The sequence below is a fragment of the Phyllostomus hastatus genome, unplaced genomic scaffold, assembly GCF_019186645.2.
Source record: "Phyllostomus hastatus isolate PE091 unplaced genomic scaffold, TTU_PhHast_1.1 phas_contig_34, whole genome shotgun sequence".
Classification (NCBI taxonomy): domain Eukaryota; kingdom Metazoa; phylum Chordata; class Mammalia; order Chiroptera; family Phyllostomidae; genus Phyllostomus; species Phyllostomus hastatus.
In genome coordinates, this window is record NW_025333857.1 from 10,809,209 (window position 1) to 10,829,416 (window position 20,208).

Genomic DNA, 20,208 nt, shown 5'->3' on the forward strand with positions numbered 1-20,208 from the left:
AAACTCAAGCAAAAGAAAATTATAGCCATTGCTAATGAATCTGATTTAGCAACTGTTTAACACCATGCTTATTATTTAAATGTGTATAGCAGTTTGAAAAGAATACTTCATCAATAAGAATAAAAAAAGATGTCTAACACACTGAGTCAATGAATATCCTCTAGATACTTAATGGAAAATAGACTGTAATTCCACTGTCAATACTATAGTTTGCTTTTGCTAGTGAGATCTTACCTATGCCTTAAAATAAATAAAATTCAGAAAATGCAGATTATTTTACTAGAATTTTTTTTGGAGGGGAGGAACTTATATAGTCAAAGTTTCACAATGAAAATCTTAAGATGGAACTGTAGACAAATAAAAAAAAGTTCAAGTTTTCATTTCAGTCTCCACTGGCCTGGGGACCAAAGCAATGCCCCTCTCTGGGCATTCATGGCTCAGACTGTTAGTTAACTCTTTGCATCACGTCTCAGTGATCCCAGACGCAAATTCTGAGCAAATTCTTCCGTGTGTGTGGTTTTCCTCTTCCAGCTGAGAATGTGGCTGGCTGCAGCACAACTGTTCACCAACCATACGCTCTGGTCCATACGGCTTTCTTCTTAAACTCTGGGAGAACTCTTAAGGACAGCAGGGTGGCTAAGGGGACAAAAACAAAGTGCACTGTTGCCTTTGATGATGCTTCATTTGCAAAGGTAATTTAGATAAAAAATGTATCACAACAGAACTTGCCTTTTTCTCTCACTTGGCTAATCTTCAAGACTAAGACTTCCCATCAAACCTTAGGCAGAATTTTAATGGCAGAACACCATTAATAAAGACTTGGGGAAAGTTTTGTTTGCAACCAGCTCAGGGGGAAATTCTGCAGAATTATAACAAAAACTGGCCTCAGGAATATTGGTGATATTCTTTTCCTTAATCTGGGTGCTGATTACATTGGTATGTTCCCTTTATAAAAATCTACTTGTGACTTGAGTACTTTTCTACATAAATGTGATTTCTCCATTAAATACTTAATTATAAGGTAAATAAGCAACAACAACAAAAACCCCCACCACCTGATCCCATGATGACGTTAGGCTCATGGACTCGATGGAGCAAGCATAACCATGCTAAACTATATTTGAACATGTACCCGAAAGTCCACAGCTTTTCTTATCTGTCATGGGTCTGTCCCTCAGGGATCAATTTAAAACACGGAAGTCTGTGTAATGCCTGTAGGTAACATATTATAAATACTATTTTGGAATATTAATATAAATATATTGAGATGTTATTTAAAATATAATAGGGTGAAGGAATGTAGGTAAGCCAGAGTTACACAATTATTGTATAAGACTCTAATAAGCTCTTGAATATATAATCAAGTTGAGTATGTACTTTCTTGACCCACATAACTCTTTTCCTCATCAGTATCAAATGTTTGTTACCTTCATAACCTAAGACAGTGTATGTTTGGAGCAACCAATAATGTTATGGACCCATGGCTATTAGAAATGAGTCCAAACTCCCTGATGCAAACAAACGGAGGAAATCCTAGCAGCAAATCTCTAGGGATGGACCTAGTTGAAATATTTCAGGCCCCGACCCTTAATCTCAATGAAGTTCTGTGACTGACCAGAATCACCTTTATAGACATGGCCTCCACCCACACTTTGTGGGTAGGGAGAAGAATCAGAACCAATAATTTAGGAAATTCTTGCTTGTTTGGCATGTAATAAATTATACCACACTTAAAGTAAAATACGGTCATGCTGTGAGTCAGGCTGGAGAGAAGCCCGACAGACTGTCGTGAGAGCAGGCAGGTAGGCACCCTTGCCAGGTCAGGGGTGCAGACTCCCCGCCCCAGCCCTAAGACGCGGATGGCACTGAAAGCTGTCTCAGGCCACAGAGCCAATGCCTAAAAGACTCCTCATATTCGAGTAAAAACATCTACCCAACTTTCACAGAAAGATCTCCTGTGTTAGTGGGTCCTGCAGCTGTAGATTAACAAATGAACAGAGGAGTACTATGAAAACACAAAGACCATCTAACTACCTGAACGCTTAGAGAATGTCCACTCCCTTGGCAAATACTTGGCAGCCATTAAAAATACTATATGAAGGCAGTGTAAGAACATGTTCAATGCTTTAAAAATAATTTCAAAATAGAAAGGCAGTATTCAAAGTGTCTGTGTATTTCGTCAATTGTTTATGATTTTAAATATGTTAAAACAGCATGTACACAGAGGGAGCAAAAACTTCTTAGGAAAAATATCAAAGTTATTGTTGGCTAATGGGATTCTGGATTCCTCTTTTTCTTTTAATGAATTTTCTAAATTTTAATTAAAGCCATATTTTATAATTATAATAAAACATTTAATTAAAAGTTAAATGGAAAGACACTGAAACTCTTTTTTAAATCTGCTTTCTAACTCAGTGCCATACTGGAGACAGCTCCAGGTGACTTCTCTGAACTGAACCAAGAAGAGCCCTTCCCAGAACCAACATCCACTAAATGTTGTTTTGCAGCACAAACAACATTAGCTTTTCACTTACATTGGGCATAAAGCATGGAAATCATACCTCTTAAAAGACCCCTGGATCTTACAGAGAGGCCTTCTTTAGGGCTGTCCATGATGTTGAATAGCCAGTCAATGAACTAGGATGAAAACAAAGAACAGTATTAGTGAAGACAATCCCACCACTAGCCAGAGATCAGTCAGACCCTTGTGCCTACGTACATGTGGATCAGCGCACTGGTCCCTGGGTAACACCTGACTGGGCTGGGAGAGTCCCTGGAGAAAGGGACTAGGCACAAGGTGTTAAAGACAGACATAGCTCCCATTTAGTCGGGTGACCCACAAAGTCAAACCTCCTTCCCTCGCTGAATACCCTCAGCTCTGCTATGGGTGGTGAGAATGAGGTACACATGGGCTCCAAGGGCCTCCTGCATGCCATGAACATTCTCTCTTGTTACTCTGAGAAGACCAGGCCAGGCAAGAGCCTTGCCCAATCCCACTTTCAATGAAGAGCTGAGTCAAGAGTTGAACCCCAGTGTACCTGGCTCCAAAGCCTTACACTCTTTCTTTGCATCATACTGCCTGCTACCTAGGTCTGTGTGCATCTAGGCCTAGGCTCCTAGGCTGGGCGTATTTGTAAAATAAAATATGTTTCTCTAGATAAGAATAGTTTATGCCCAAATGAATATGAAATAAGTGGAAATGTAGGAGAAAAGGCATAAAATAATTTATTAGGCAGAGCCAAGTGTGTTAACTGCAAATCAATCCTGCAAATAAAGTGGAAACTCACATTCCTCATGAGTTTGACTGATTTCCTAAGGTGCAGCCAGAATTGGTTGTGAATCAGATAGGGGGTAATTTCATCGACTCCTGAATGTTGCCAACCTTGACACATTTGAACTTTGGACATAGAAACTGTGCTGAAGAAAGAGTAAAATAGAGAGAGAAAAAATATTCCTAACTCCCTGCTTTAATTAAGTTTGTTTCTTTATTTTCCTTTTATCAATTTTGTTTTAAAATATCCTACTGGTAAAGTAAATATGCTCAGTGGAATTGTGCATAGCTGCACTGTGGGTGCGCAGTTCAAAGTGTTTTTTTATAGATTGGTGTTCAGGTTTTATGAATAAGCTACATGAAGTTAGAGTTAAGCTTTCAACCTCATAAAAATCCAATTTTGATTAAATGACATTCAGAAAAGAATCTTTCAAACAACTGTATTAAAATAAGGATAGGTCAGAACCACATAATGAGAATCCCAAGAAAGCACAGTATTTTCATATGCTCTGCACAAAAACTAGTAGCCTGGAGAATCTTAGTATCAAAAACCACAAGGTACCTCCTACCGTGTGGATCTCCCTGAGGGCAAGGGTGATCACAGTAGGTCTGTACAAATCTCCCTGTGGTCTCTAGCACAAGCCAGGAGCACCATGGCACCTGGGGCCTGGCTGCAGGATGAAATGAGCTGAGCTACAAGATGATGGATGCTCCAGACTCACGCTTCCCCACAGGAGATTTCTCTGATTCCCTCCCAGGCACTGTTGATCACTCCAGTCCTTGTTCAGCAGCACTGTATCCTCCTTCACCATACTATCTTGCAATCTTGAACTTGTCTTCCTCACTTGGAGATTCTGAGCTCTCAGAGACTGATCATTTCATCTCCAGGAGCAAAACCACATGTGCCTTCAATAAACGAATGCGTGTATAAGCTTTTCCGTCCACCTCACCTCCACTGTAAGCAAGTTGTTACTATTGTCATAGTTAGCCTCCATCTCTGAGGCTCCACATCTGGCTGAGATTTGGGGCTGAGCATGAAAGCCTGTGGAGTGATTCAAGTTTCACTTAACTCCCACTTCAAATCTACAGCAGAAATTGCTGAGGAGCAAATGGCTGCCTGCCCTGATGAGCAGGTGGCTGACAACCTCACCTTCTGGGTCTGTTCCTTCCACGGCTCTTTCTGCAGCAGAAGAAGCATGCTACTGGGCAGGAGAGTGAGAACCTCCTGCAGAGTGACCCTGTGCATTGGACTTCTGCCAAGGAAGCTTGATGCTGGCTCAGCAGGGCCATTTTCTTGATGCCATGGCAACCAACTGGCACTGAGACCGAGGAGGAGAGGGGCAGCATGGTCTGCCCATGCAACCACTGCGGTTGCAAATATCAGCAAGAAGAAGTCCAAAGCCTACAATGGAAATTGAAACAAGGCTAGGTCACATGTTTTCACAATTTGAAGTAACACATGTTCACATGCACAGCCCCCATCATGATGCAATGTTATCTTCCCCTTCACTCAACTCCTCCTGCCTCACCCTGCTCCAGGAGAGGAACTGGACTGAAGAACAAACTCTGTTTCCATGCTTAATAAAGAGACAAGGTAGGGCTTTGGTAGGTTTTTGGGATCCTCTTTTGTGAATACAGAAGGCCTATCATTGTCATTATTATTGCTTTAACATTTCAGGAGAAACAGAATTGAATTGCACTAATCACACTGAGATCCAAATACTCATCTGATTTGAGTACTCAAAGATATTAAAAAATTAATTAAGAGTGATATAAAGAGAGATATTTAGAAGTATATTTCTAGTCTTACTTTATTTTGAACAATAACAAATAACTCTCCTCATCAATTTTAACGAATCTGCCTAGAATCTAACCCTTTAGATTTTAGACTAATATAGACAATTGTAGAAATGGTGGTAACACAGGCTGCCTTTGTGCTGTTGGGTTACTGTGATTTAAACTTCACTTCTTTTTGCTTGTCTCTATTGTCCAGGTTTGAAAAGATTTTCATAAGAAAACAGAGAAGACTAATAAAAATTTAGGAGATTAGAAGAAAAAGAGAACAGATCATGCTAGTTTAAAAAAATTTAAAAATAACTCCTCAATTTCTTAAAATGCCTATTCTTGCTAACTAAAATTTTAAAACACACATGACTCTTCAGAGACGTGTGGCAGAATTTCAAACAACATTTGAAATCCTACACATTTTTATTCACTAAGGAAACACATGATACATGTCTATAGGGAAAAAAATATTCCCCTAAAAAATGCACAGTGGGCTGCTAAGAAAATGAGGCAAGTGGGAAAGTGCTGTTATCATTTTATTTATCAATCTTTTTCTTTTTTTAACTTACCCAATACCAGTAGTTGTTAACCTTTTTTGGGGTCACAGGTCATTTTGAAGTCATGCTGAAAACCCCTAATATATGCACACACCTCCCCACCCCCCATAAGTATTGGCGGACACAAATTACTTGCATACACTCCAGGAATCTCTTCAGACCAGCTGTGTGAGGCCTCATGGGCCAGTGTGGAGGCCAGAATCCTGTAGCCCACCCCCTCTGTGGGATCAAGCCTAAGTACATGGGACCCTGGGTCCCCTCTTCAGCTAGTGTCCTCTGTCTGCTGCCTGTTAAGCAATGTACTCTGTGGGAATATTTTTTCAAAGGTCAGCCCTCGTTATCTCCAAGAGCCTGGTAAGAACATGTGTTTGTGACATCAGAGTTGTCACCACTGTTGTTTCCCAAAAATAAAAACAAGGAGGAAAAGAAAGCTACAAGTAGCAACATATTCCTCTTTGAGGACAGCCAATATAAGTTCTATATTTTAAGAAAGCTACAAATTACTTCTCTAAATTGTACCTCATCGAGAGCCACATTGGGAACAGGTGTTGACTGGTAAGCAACATTTCGGATATAGCCCATCAGTTCTAAGAGCCATTCCATTCTCTTCAACACACCTGAAAAGAAAAAAAAAAAAAACATTTTCTGACCCAGCCATGGTTTTTCCTTTGAAATGCAAAACAGAACAGTAATAACTGTCATAACTCAAGAACAGCTGGTGAGGGTTTCATGAAATGGCCTCTCACAGTACTGGAGACTTGCAGTCATCCGTGGGAGTGGACACTGTTCATACCAAATGACTATTTTAGTCTTTGTTTTCAATAGCTAATTTATTCTTCAAACCTACCCACCCACTAATGATACATGCATTTCTTAGAGTTTCTTTCTGAACATTAAACACACTTTGGGAAATCTGGCACACCAAACAACCAGTAATGTTGAATCTTGGATTAGTTGTTTTTATAGTTTTTAGCTTAAATGTTCCCACTTTATGCCAAAATCACAGAAAAAAAACTATCCAAAGACATAAAAGGAAAAATAGAAACCAGCTGTTATAGGGTAACTGGAGAATAAACAACATAAATATTGATTTTCCCCTTTTTTATTTTTTAAAAATGAGGATTCCCATTAGAGTAAAAACTACTTGGAAAGGTTTTCAAAATTAAGGTTAGAACCAAAGGCAGTATCAAATTTATTTCAATCTGCTTCATGTATCTTCATGCTTAAATGGGAACACCTACTGTATATTTTTTCTTGATAAATACTGTTTTGATTTAGAGAAAAAAAGTCGAGTTTCTCATCACAGGTTCATTTTTCAATTGGTGAAGCACTAACACAGAGGTGAGACCACTGTTTCAACTGCTAAAGAGGTAGAGGAATCCAATTTCCCATATGGTTTTGAAAAGAACATTATAATTAGGTGTGCCAGTTTCCTCTCAGAACTTCACACATACAATTAATGGGGAAAACTGGGCAAAGAAACATAAGTAACTGGCCTGTGGTCACAGGGCTTCCCAGCCACATCTCGTCCTCGTAACCAGGCGCCCCTCAGAACCTGGACGTGGACTCGAGAAGTCTAAGCATGTGAATAAGGGCCTGGGGGAGAAATGAAGGCGTTCCCTTTTCAGACGACTCTAAACCCTAAATGTCTAAAAGGGTTTCAGAGTTGCACTGTGTGATTCACTAGCAGAGCCTTGGCTGGAACTTCTGGCTTGAGGATATACGTAGGTTGTCCAGATTTCTTTCTTCTCACTTCTGAGAAGTTCTGTGATAGAACAACTATTTAATTTCATTGTTTGTTTTTTGATTGTTAAATAACTACCCGAATGCCATTTTTCATAAGAATATCAGGCCTAATCAATGGCTGTCCAGTCTATTTGAGAAACTGAAGCAGGCAGAATCTACCTGATAAACTTGTTTATATCCTTGAGGGCCAAAAACAAGATAAAAATCCTCAGAAGAATTTGATCCCATCTCCAAAGAGCAGATGTTGTGAGATGTAACAGCTCATTTCCATCCAAGATGCTCCTCATTTGAGGTAACCAGGCCTCACCTGGTCCAGAAGCACTAAACCAGTTTTTAAGTTGAGGAAACAATTATCCTTCAAAAGGGATGGTAGCAGACCCTTCTGTTCCTGATGTTTGCCTCCTTGGGCCTCACCTGTGTTGGCATGGCTCACAATCCGTGCGTGGTATAAGCTGTGCAGCATCATCCAGGCCAGCGTGTCTTTTTCATGGTGCCGAACAGCAACACTGAGCATGTCAGTCAAGCCCATCAAGGGGAACCGTCCTTGAGAGACCAAGTACAGTCTAACAAAGGCTGCCTTTTCTATGCTGCTCTGCAAAACAGCAAATTGTTCTGTTGCTATTAAATTAACTGAAGTCATCACAGGCCCTCAGGGCAAGGGCAAAACAGAAAGGGTGAGAGTGAAGTTGATTATTATTCCAAATGCTAAACTGCTCATTTCCTGCAGCGTGTGACCTAGCTGCCTGCGTGCTCTATTAAAATGTGCATGTAGATTGAGCATTGCAGTGTCACCTCCTGTTTTCTTACAAAAACCATAAATGATTTCAGGGATTAATTGGTGATGATATTTAGTAAAAATACACAAATGATAACAATGATCACACACACACACACACACACACACACACACACACACACACACAAGTAGTTATCATGTACCTGGCACCATTCTGAGCACTTAACCTGTACTGATTTGGCAGCACACAGACCTCTGGGGGATCCCGAGACCCTTTTAGAGGATCTGTGAGGCCAAACTATATTCATAACAGCATCAAACTGTAGTAATAATATTCAGTATATTTTTCACTGCCACTTGAAATTTTTAAAAAATCTAGTTTCACTTAAAATGTTCCTGTAAATGGAAATTATTAGTTTCATTAAGCCTTTGCCCTTGAGTGCACATCTTTCCCATATTCTGTGTGACAGAACGGGGAGCACCTGTAGGAGACTGCTGCTGTATCACGGCATTCTCAAGGGAGAGCACTCGTAACACTGAGCTGCAAGCTGAAATGGCCACTCTTCCCATGAACACCCATGGTTATTCAAACTGAGTATCTGGAAGACTGTTTTCTTAAAACTGAAGGAAATGAGACTGTCACTTCAAAGAAAATACTTCACAATATTCACTGCCAATAATAAACTTGAAATTTCAAGCACAAATTAGATTTTTACGAAATCTATATCTGCTTATATGGGTTTGGCAGCTTCCCAATACATAAAAGACTTTTCTGATGAAATTGCTGGTGATATTAATATGATATTTTGATATTATATAATGAAATGTATCAACATTTGAAAGATTTTCAAAACTTAGTGATTCAAAATTTTTCAAATGGCCAACGTACGATATTACAAAATCATGCACTGGTAACAGACTGAGAGCACAAGAGAGACTGAAAGATTTTAATGTAACAGAGTATATGAAGTTCATGGATTACCGTATTTTCAGACCATAAGACACACGTAGGTTTTATAGGAGGAAAATAGGGGAAAAAAAACTTGAAGCAAAAAATGTGGTAAAATATTTAACATAAATAACATATTTCACCAGTGTAAATGGAACACTACATTCGGACTATAAGACACACCCCCATCTCCTCCCAAATTGGGGCGGGGAAGTGCGTTGTATAGTCTGCAAAATATGGTATTTCAGACTCCCACTGCAACCAACCTAGAAGCAAGTACCACTTGCTGCATTTCGATGCAATATCAAAGAAAGATACCCATAATTATCTGACAAGCCTATTAACACACTCTTCCCTTTTCTACCTGCATATCTGTATGATGCTGGGTTTTCTTCACATATTTCACCAAAATAATGGACAACAGGTTGAAAAAAGCACAGCTATGAGACTCTGTCTTCTATTAAGGCAGACATTGAAGAGACTTACAAAAACGTGAAACAATGCTACTTTTCTCACTAGTTATTTTGATTTTCTGGAAAATATTTTTTTATTTGTTAAGATACAATGGCTTTATTATTATTACTTTTAAGTAAATCATTCTATATTTCCTAGTTTTAATTTCCAATATGGTAAATGTTGACAGAGATAATCCATGTAAATAAAGCTTTTTGGAATGAATTATCAATCATGTCTTAATTTTTAAGACATGAAAATAGTCCTGAGACCAAAAAGTTTAACTACTATATTAACCATGGACTTCTCACACCAGCTGTATGCAGTAGGTTACTATGTTCACCCCTCCTTTTCAGATGAGGAGACTGAGGCACAGGGGTTGGGTAACTTGCTTAAGGTCATACAGCTTTGATGGCAGAAAAAAATGGGAACACATGGATTCTGAGGTCTTCACCACTACTGTTTTCTTACCCCTATTATTTCCAGAAATGATAACAGTGACCTCAGTGGAACACACTAACTCTTTTGGGGACATCAGAAGACTATTTAGTATGCTGTAGTGACAGTGTCTTGAATGGTACGTTAGGAACCCAAGTGAATAACATAGCAACCTCTAGTGCTTGGTACCACAAAGTAAATCGTATGCACTACCTCTGAGTATATTACATGAATATAATCACAAGATATAATAAATTACATGAAAATCATAATTATGATAATAAATCAGTATTGAGTCTTCACCTTGGGTCAGGTACTTTTCTAAGAACTTAATGTGCATTAAGTCATTTAACTCACAAATTAACCCAAACAGGTAGGTGCTCTTACTTCCCTTTTACAGATGAGGAAACTCAGGCAGAGAGAGGTTATGAAATGTAACTAAGGTCACATTGGTAAATTAGAGAGCTGGATTTCAAACCCTGGATGTGAGGCTCCATAGTCCATTCATTTAAGCTTTTCCTGGTACTGGTTTTCCTTCCTTAAAATCGCATCTCCAAAATGCTGGTGTTCTGAGTGCTCCAGTGTCCTCAGACCTCAGGAATGCCCCAGACACCTGGGACAGCTACTGAAGCACACTCTCCTGGCGCCACCCCAGAGCTTCTGAGGGAGTAGGTCTGGGTGGAACTTGAGAACTTGCATATCTAATCAGTTCCCAGGCTCAGGGAGCACACTTTATGAATCGCTGCTACATGATGCAGAAGTTCAAGGATGTGACTGGTTAGGTAAAATCCTCCTTAAAGTGGAATAAGATGTCCGCCCACTATGTGAGGACTCACAGTTCTACAGAACTTTGATATTACCTGGTAAGCAGGGTTGCCATTTGAACAAGTATGTCCACTGGGATGTAATTAGAGTAAAAAATTATTCATTGTTGACCTGCAATTCAAATTTAACAGGCCATATTTGCTAAATCTGGCAACCTCACAGATACGCTATCTCCCACCCATTCATCATTTGTCTGGGCATGGGTCTGAGGGTGCTTGTTTTTCAGTCAAACACCTTTCTCTATTCCAAAAGGATAAGCAACAGGCAATGAAAAATAAATGTAAGACCTGAACTATTTATGCCTTCCATGCACCAGAAAGTTCTTTGGATAAAATATTCCCATTCTTGGGAAGACGGATTTTATATTGAAGATGTTGTCCTGTACTTATTTTTGCCCACAGGTGACACTAACATGTTCTTGATAAAGTGGGATTAGTCAGGTTAAAGGGCCATTACACACAACATTTGTAAGAACCAACCATACTACCAGCCTGGACACAAGACCAGAGTGAGGCAGGTTTCTGAAATTAACAGTAACAAGTAGGAAGCAAAACTAGATTCAACCAAAATGACACTGTAATCAACTCTTCAACTGTAATTCCCACCTAACTAATGAAAACAGACATAGATATGTTATTACCTCAGTAACCTGGGCAACCTGATTGGCTTCATCATCTGTCATTTCTGAGAGGCATTTTGCCACACTGACATACAGCTCTAAATCATTTCTCTGGTAAAGAAAAACAAGCATGTCAAATACAATGAAAGGTAAGTATATTCTTAATGTTCTAACAAATTATTATATTTGCTTATCTCCATGAACAGCAATTGATGAGGTTCTAATTTTTTTTTAAATCCTTACCCAAGGATATGTTTTTATTGATTTTAGAGAGAGAGGAGGAAGGGAGAGAGAGAAACATCAAAGCAAGAAACATCAGTTGTTTGCCTCCAAACACGCCCTGACTGGGGATCACACCCACAACCTAGGAGTGTGCCCTGACCAGGGATGGAACCCGCAACCTTCTGTTGTATGGAATGGCACTCCAACCGCTGAACCACCCAGCCAGAGCAAGATTTTAATTTTAACATGTGGTCTTTCTCATTAAAAAAAAAAACACATCTTTCCTGCTACTGTGTATTTGTTTGACTGTTCTTTCTTTATTCTCATCAGAATCCATCATTCCAAATGGATTATTAACATCTTCGTAGAACTACAATTCAGGGGTCTGTTGGGGGAGCAGGGGCCAAGGTTAGTGCTAGGTCATATGAACAGCATATTGAAAAACATGCCCAGGGATTCTCCAGGTGTAGAGTGTGTGTGTTTCTGAGCTTGCTCAACAATTATAGGCATTTGGTAAAAGGTGTAGGAGCAAACATCCTGGTGCAGCACTGGTTAACGGGCCTCTGAGCTTGCCCAAGACTTTGGCTCTAAATATTCAACCTCAATTTAGATCTTGGAAGCAAACACATTCTTAGTGAAGAACGTGGTTATTTCTTGCTAGCCTTCCCACCACATTCTTAAAACATACACCTCCCTGCTTTGCCAAAAGGGCTTTAAAAATCCTAAACATAAATTGTCAGGAATGTAAATATTTTTGTTCCTCACCCGAATCTTATTTGGCAGAAGGTCAAAAATTTTCCCAGTAGCTTCACGGAGCAGACTCCAGAGGTGGTGGGCAGGGCTGGGCAGTTTCATAGCCTGGCTCAGACCCTGCAAGGCGCTCAGGCATAACTCACGATTGGAGAGTGGGGAAGCGGCTTCAAAAACTGCCACCATTAAGTTTTCAACAAAACCCAGGATCTGTTCATCAGAGATGTGTTTGATCCACAGAGGTGCAGATACCAGGAGGTATTTCTTGATATTCAGCTGGAAGTTAAACAGAAGAGATCAGATGTAAACGGGCAAGTCTGGATTTGCAATGCTCAAAACTTCCGGGTTGTCACTGTGTTTGAGAGTAGACTGGGACATGCCCCTCAATTTCCCACAGCTTCAGCGTCAAAGTGCCACCAGTGCATGTGACTTTGGCTGCTGCAGTGACTTCTGATCCAGCCTGACTCATGAGTATATATGGTATCAGCCAAACCACCTGCAAACTACTCAGCTTAAACCTTGGATCTTTTCAGTGAGGGGAATAAAATGCTACATCTGAAAGCACATGACAGTTGTCATTATTCAGTCTTAACAGGTCACATCTTCTGTCAAGAAAAGCTCCTGAAGATGAAAGCCTTGTCTTCTGGAAATCAATGAAACAGGGTACCTGGTAGTACTAATTTCTTCTTCTGAGGAAGCACAGGGAAGTAAGAGGAACTGGCATGCTGAGTCCACTTCTGACCAAAGAAGCACCAGCTGAGCACATGAAACTGACCCGGCATCTTAAAAGTTCGGGAGAGCTAAGAAGGGGCACGGTTAACCACAGGACTGGGCTGCAGACTTTAAGAAAGCAGGCTTCAAAAGTTGTCAGAAACATTAAGTATGATACTAAAGAAAGAGCAAGTCTAAAAGAAGTTGTATAAAGAAATCAATTCGGACAATAATCAGTAAATCTCTAAAATGATCAGTGTCATTGCGTGAGCCCTTACCTTAAAGAATAGGCCATTTCAGAATTTTTTTAATGAGAAGGGTTATAATTAAGTAAATGAATTCACAAACTTCATTTATTAATTAATGAATATAATATGAAAAGCCCATAATCAAGGACAAATGCAAAAGAGCAGCACAGATCTGAAAAGAAATGGAAAAAAAAGTAAAACCTAAAAAAATTTCTGAGGTCAACAAAACTGGCTGGGAGAGTCACACCTGATTCAAAGGGAAGGAATTACAGCACAGTGTTTAGGGCACAGGCTCTAGGATCATTCAGACTCCCCTCCACTAGTTAGGTACGTGAATTTTGCCTCAGTTTATCAACCTGTAAAATGGAAATAACAAAATATACTGCTCAGAAGTAAAATAAGCCAGACATGGAAGACTTCATATTGTATGATTCCATTCTACAGAATTTCTAAACTTTATAGGAAATTTAAATTTATATGAAAGTTCTTTCAAAAAGGCAAAAATACAGAGACAAAGAACAGATCAGCGGTCACCTGGGTCTGACCCTGGGAGTGCAGATTGACTACAAGCAGGCAAAGGAGCTTTGGGGGTGATGGAGGAAAATTTATAAATATACTAAAACTCAAATTACACTTAAAATGGCTATACTTTATGGAATGTAAATCATAGCTCAATAAAGCTGTAAGAAAAACCAGTCTGTCAGGGTTGAAGAGATTTAATCTGATGTCTGAAAGTACTCACTGAGTGTTTGCTTATAAGTAGCTGGTGCATAGCAAGCTCTCAGCAAGTGGTAGCCAGATGGGAGCTGCTTGGAGCAGAGAGGCAATGATAAAAGCTGACAGAGAGGATGCAGATATCAATAACATTGACTGTCAATTAAAAAGTATTAGGAGACATCGGAGAGCTTAAAGAAAAAAGTGAAGAGTAGGGACTGAAGCCAAAGTTTGAGGAAATAATAGGAGGGTTTTGCAGTATTCTCAAAGAATTAAAGCCTCTTCGAAGAGAAGATTAACAAAGGTAAGGTTATTTAACTTATTGTCCACTAGCAAACCTCTAAGGAAGCACGGAACATTTCCTTCATCCTTTAGGAATGAAGACAGGAGTACCACTGAAAAACAAGCACCATTAGCCCTGACCTACGGTAATTCACAAATGACAGGCTATATCGCTTCTTTCTCAGCACTTCGTTTAAGATGCACACCCTAGCAGAGACATCCTACTCCCTGCACCTCTCCTGGTGTCTCTAATTGATGCCTAACCAAATCCTATCTAGCTTTCAAGGCTCATTTTAATTGTTGTCTTTTCAGTGAAAAGAAGGAATCATATATCCTGTACGTGTGGATTGTCCCTCTTAATACTTACTGAAATGACTATGTTATCATATAAACAAATAAGCCTAGGCTCAAATAACTCTACAACTTTCTACCTGTATGAACTTGAAAAGGGAACTTTAGTATCTTGGATCATCATTTTCCCTTTTTATAGTAAACAGTAATTGATGGCATGAATGGTGACAGCTATGGCAGAGTTCTGAGTCTCACAATGTTCCACTCTGCTGGCCAGTGACTGTCAAACCCTCAACTTTTCTATAAAATCCCACTTTCCCACTCTTGACTTTGAGAACACACACCCCAATAAATATTAACCTCCCCCAAAGAACCATACCCTCGTGTTGCCAACACCCTCAGTTGCTACTTACACTAAGACCGTGGACCAGCGGTGGCATCACCCACAATCCCAACAGTGAAGCTGCATTCTGGGATGACTGTGCCTGAGTCACCATAATTTCAAGGCACAGTTGCTGTATCTCTTCACCTAAAAGAGAAGAAAGAAAAAGAACATCTAGTGTAGCTGCTTCTATGATTTTTAGCTTTTAGTGTCTCAAATCAAAGCATCTGCTTGTGTGACTTCTACAGGTAACAGAACTTCAGTAAACCAAGAGCTATTTCAAGAGACCTTTTGGAGATGAGGTAGAAGAATGTACCTACTAGCATCAGAATCCCAAGCCTTAGGACATATAAGGGCCTTGAGCTAGCAAGGGTAGTATCTCTTATGATACCCAGATAAACCTAGACACTCTAATGCTGTCAAAACTTTGAGAAAATTTTAGCTAAAGATGTCTTTGCCTTTGCTTTCCTCTCCTCTCAACCTTGCATTCAGCATATAGAGAAATCTGTCTAGATCTAGAAGGACTTAAAAGATGTAGCCGCATTCTGAAGTGATTGAGCCTTTCTAATAGTCTGATCCACATCAGCAGACATACTTTCTTATTTTCTCCAAGGAGTTTACTAAAACACAAGCATTTTCAACAAAGCATGCAAAAACAGGGGAGGGGTGGGGAGACATATTTTTCAAATGAAATCTCTGATAACACAGTACAGTAACATCATTTCTTACAGTGGGATTGGGTTAAAATGAAAACATTTAAATTAAAAATTGTGTACAGTTAAAATCATCTTTGATTATCCCTTAAATTGCCCATAAATTATAGTATACAAATATTTCTTATATACATAAGTAAACATCCTACTATAAATAATAGCAGTTGTAACAAATTCACACAAACACCCACACTTGCAGCGCTGTTAAAATTATTCTCTCTCTTTTGGGGGGTGTGAGGGGCAAGTACATGAACTTAAATTTGTAGATGCTAAGCCCATAAAAGAGGGTGCTGTGGATGAATTAGAGGTGTGGAGGAAGTCATTCCCTTTGCCTCTCACCACAAAGTACCTGTGGTGGACGGAATAATGGTCCCCAAAGACGTCCACATGCTAATCTCTGGAACCCGTGAATATGTTACTTTGCATGGCAAAGGAACTCTGCAGATCTGATTACATTTAATGACCTGGAGATAGGGTAGTTATCCTTGGTTATTTAATTGGACTCATTTAATTACATAGATCTTTAAATGTGGATAATTTTGTCCAGTTTCAGAGAACCAGAAAGATGACAGTATGAGAAGACCGGCCCTCTGTTCCTTGCTTTGATGATGGAGAAGGGGCGGGAGGCACAAACCAAGATATATGGGAGGCCTCTAGAAGCTAGAAAAGGGAAAAAAAAGATTCTCCCTATCATAGTCTGCTTGGGTTGATACCACAGACTGGGTGGCTTATAAACAGAAGAAATTTATTTCTCACAGTTCTGGAGGCTGGAATTCCATGATCAGGGTGCCAGCAGGGTCAGATTCTGGTGAGGATCCTTTCTGGGGAGGCAGACTGCCAATTTCTCTCTGTGTCCTCACCTGGGGAAAGTGCTAGGGAGCTCTGTGCGGCCTCTTTTATGAGAGCATTAATCCCATTCATGAGGGCTCCAGCTCTCATGACCTAATCGCTTCCCAAGGGCCCCACCTCCTTGTATCATCATACTGGAATTTAGGATTTCAACATAGGAATTTTGGAGGGGTATAAATGTTTAGACCGTAGGACCCCCACTAAAGCATCTAGAAAATGATGCTGCTCTGCTTATACCTTGATCTTAGCCCAGAAAGAACATGCTGGACTTGTGATCGACAGAACTGTAAGACAAATAAATAAATTTGTGTTGGCCCAAGCCACTAAGTGTGTGGAAATTTGTTATAGCAGCAACAGAAGACTGTTGCAGCATCCCACTGGCTACTTCCCTGAAACACAGGGCTCTGGAAGTATAGTTTGAGAAGCATCCAACCTGACCTTTTGGTGCCTGAAACACAAGCCCAACACCAAGCACATCTCAGTCAAGTGTTATCTTGATGAGTGCGTATTTCTGCATCTGTCTGTGTCTTCAGACCTCCACTTCCTTATCCTCAACTGTTTACAAAGTGACCAGTGAAAGCAATCCAGTGATCCCATCCAAGAAGCCAAACTTCAAAATCCCAAAGGTCTATCTGGTCAGTGCTACCTGTGAGACAGGACACATTTTTCTGCCCGGGTCACAACTTAAAATCAGACTCCAGAGACCTAAAAACACTTGATGTTTACCAAAGTTCAGCCTCATGAGCGGAGAGAGCAATGCAGCCCAGTTCACTGGAGGGTACTGGTAGTTCTCGCCAACCATTGCTATGGGTTTCATCACTACCTTGAGCAGGGAAGGCGGCACAGATTCAGGACCTGCAACAAAAAGGAAAACAATAACAAAACAGTTCAGCTTTCCCTCCTGGTTCTTCTCATTTTGAAGAAATTTGGTATCACATTTTCCATTATGGTCTCTCCATCAATCTTGTTGTGTTCTTAATCTCACCCTCAATTACTACGAAACCTTGTTCCCTCTATTCTCCTCTCTCTTATTTGTCTCCAGTCTTCCCCTCATGTCTGGATAAGAAGATGGGTCATAACTGCTCAGCTACCTCCATGCTTTCTTGTGTCTTTTCACCCAGCTCTCCAAAAAGAGTAACTTCCTCTACATTACTGCCCCACTGCTCATTCACTGTTCAGTTCAATTCCAGATGGGGAGACCACTACTGCCGACGCAGGCACACTCCCTGTAAGGACTATGAATTACCTTCAGTCCCCAGGCCCTAAAGGGGCTTGTATTCCACCATGTGATTCACCGTTCTACTCCTCAGCTGGTGCCACAGCTGACTACTGCAGAGGTGAACATATAAGGTAATGGCTAATCCACAAGTTAACCAGCTATCTAGGACACAGTACCATGACTGTAATATTATATCCTTTTTATTCAAGGGGGGAGTAAATTGAATTGCAAAAAAAATGAGGCATGGAGCAGTTATAAATTGATGCATAATGTGCAGTGAGGACTGGAGTAGCCATTAAGGGTCATGAAAAAGTGAAGTTACAAGAGGGTCATAAATAATGTATAGAAAAGTAGAAGACCAAGAAGGAGAAGCAAAAGTAGCAGGAGCAACTTGAGAAGGAGAAAGGAAACCAGCATCAGAAGAAAGAAAAGCAGAATCAGCAAAAACAAGAGCATCAATAGGAAAAGAAGGATAAGGGTTAGAATCAGTAGAAAGACCAGCAGAGTTAGCAGACACTGAAAGAGAAAGCAAAAGCAAGAAGAAAGTCAGCGAAAGAAAATCAGCTATAGAAAGGAGAAGCACAAGGAAAGGATAAGCAGGGGCCAAAACAGCCACAGAATCAGCAGACACCAAAATGGAAAGCAGAAGTAGGGACAGAGTAAGTGAAAAGAAACACGCTGCAGAAAGGATAACCAAAGGGAAAGGAAAAGCAGAGGCCAAAAAAGCCACAGAACCGGAAGGCACTGAAATGGAAAGCAGAAGCAGGGAAAGAACCAGCAAAAGAAAACCAGCTGCAGAAAGGAGAAGCACAGGTAAAGGAGAAGCAGAAGCCAAAAAAGCCCCAGAACCCCAAGATACTGAAATGGAAAGCAGAACTGGGGGCAGAGCCAGCAAAGGGTAAACAGCTGCAGAAAGGAGAAGTACAGGGAAAGGAGAAGCAGAAGCCAAAAAAGCCCCAGAATCTGAAGACACTGAAATGGAAAGCAGAAGATGGGAAAGAACCAGCAAAAGGAAACCAGCTGCAGAAAGGAGAAGCACAGGGAAAGGAGAAGCAGAGGCAGAACGAGTAGCAGAATCAGCAGACACTAAAGGTGAAAGCAGAAGTAGCCAACAAAAGGAACCAACTGCACAGAGGAGAAGCAGAGGCCAAAAAAGCCACAGAACCTGAAGACACTGAAATGGAAAGCAGAAGCAGGGAAAGAACCAGCAAAAGGAAACCAGCAGCAGAAAGGAGAAGTACAGGGAAAGGAGAAGCAGAAGCCAAAAAAGCCCCAGAACCCCAAGACACTGAAATGGAAGGCAGAACTGGGGGCGGAGCCAGCAAAAGGAAACCCACTTCAGAAAAAAGAAGTATATGGAAAGGAGAAGCAGAAGTCAAAGAGCCACAGAATCCGAAGGCACTGAAATGGAAAGCAGAAGCAGGGAAAGAAGCAGGAGAAGGAAACCAGCTGCAGAAAGGAGAAGCACAGGGAAAGGAGAAGGCAAGGCAGGACAAGTAGCAGAATCAGCAGACACTAAAGGGGAAGCAGAAGGAGCCAAGAAAAGGAAACCAGCTGCAGAAAGGAGAAGTACAGGGAAAGGAGAAGCAGAAGCAGAAAAAGCCACAGAACCCCAAGACAATGAAATGGAAAGCAGAAGTGGGGGCAGAGTCAGCAAAAGGTAAACAGCTGCAGAAAGGAGAAGTACAGGGAAAGGAGAAGCAGAGGCAGAACGAGTAGCAGAATTAGCAGACACTAAAGGGGAAAGCAGAAGGAGCCAACAAAAGGAACCAACAGCACAAAGGAGAAGCAGGGGCCAAAAAAGCCACAGAACCTAAAGACACTGAAATGGAAAGCAGAAGTGGGGGCAGAGCCAGCAAAAGGTAACTGGCTGCAGAAAGGAGATGTATATAAAAAGGAGAAGCAGAAGCCAAAAAAGCTCCAGAACTCAAAGACACTGAAATGGGAAGCAGAAGCTGGGGCAGAGTCAGCAAAAGGTAACCAGCTGCAGAAAGGAGAAGTACAGGGAAAGGAGAAGCAGAAGCAAAAGAGCCACAGAAACCCAAGACAGTGAAATGGAAAGCAGAACTGGGGGCAGAGCCAGCAAAAGGAAACCAGCTGCAGAAAGAAGAAGTCCATAGAAAGGAGAAGCAAAAGCCAAAAGAGCCACAGAACCAGAAGGGACTGAAATGGAAAGCAGAAGCAGGGAAAGAACCAGCAAACAGAAACCAGCTGCAGAAAGGAGAAACACAGGGAAAGGAGAAGCAGAGACAGAACAAGTAGTAGAATCAGCAGACACTAAAGGGAAAGCAGAAGCAACCAAGAAAAGGAAACCAGCTGCAGAAAGGAGAAGCAGGGGCCAAAAAAGCTACAGAACTCGAAGACTCTGAAATGGAAAGCAGAAGCGGGGGCAGTGCCAGGTAAAGGAAACCAGCTGCAGAAAAGGAGAAGTACAAGGAAAGGAGAAGC

General features: G+C 40.8%; 1 protein-coding gene across 4 annotated transcripts in view; it reads right to left on the reverse strand.

Annotated features, from left to right (window-relative positions):
- Positions 1-256: 256 nt before the first annotated feature.
- FOCAD (focadhesin) overlaps positions 257-20,208 on the reverse strand; it is a 310,882-nt gene continuing 290,930 nt past the window's right edge. For 3 of the 4 annotated variants that reach the window (XM_045840183.1, XM_045840184.1, XM_045840185.1), the window contains 9 exons: positions 17,268-17,396; positions 15,011-15,126; positions 12,367-12,627; positions 11,401-11,490; positions 7,774-7,951; positions 6,133-6,230; positions 4,422-4,673; positions 2,562-2,637; positions 257-636 (listed from right to left, as the gene is read on the reverse strand). In XM_045840183.1, coding sequence (XP_045696139.1) covers positions 563-636; positions 2,562-2,637; positions 4,422-4,673; positions 6,133-6,230; positions 7,774-7,951; positions 11,401-11,490; positions 12,367-12,627; positions 15,011-15,126; positions 17,268-17,396 — 1,274 coding nt within the window. In that variant the 3' untranslated portion in view covers positions 257-562. Of the gene's footprint in view, positions 637-2,561; positions 2,638-4,421; positions 4,674-6,132; positions 6,231-7,773; positions 7,952-11,400; positions 11,491-12,366; positions 12,628-15,010; positions 15,127-17,267; positions 17,397-20,208 lie in introns of those variants that run through there. The other variant, XM_045840186.1, reaches the window with a different exon arrangement.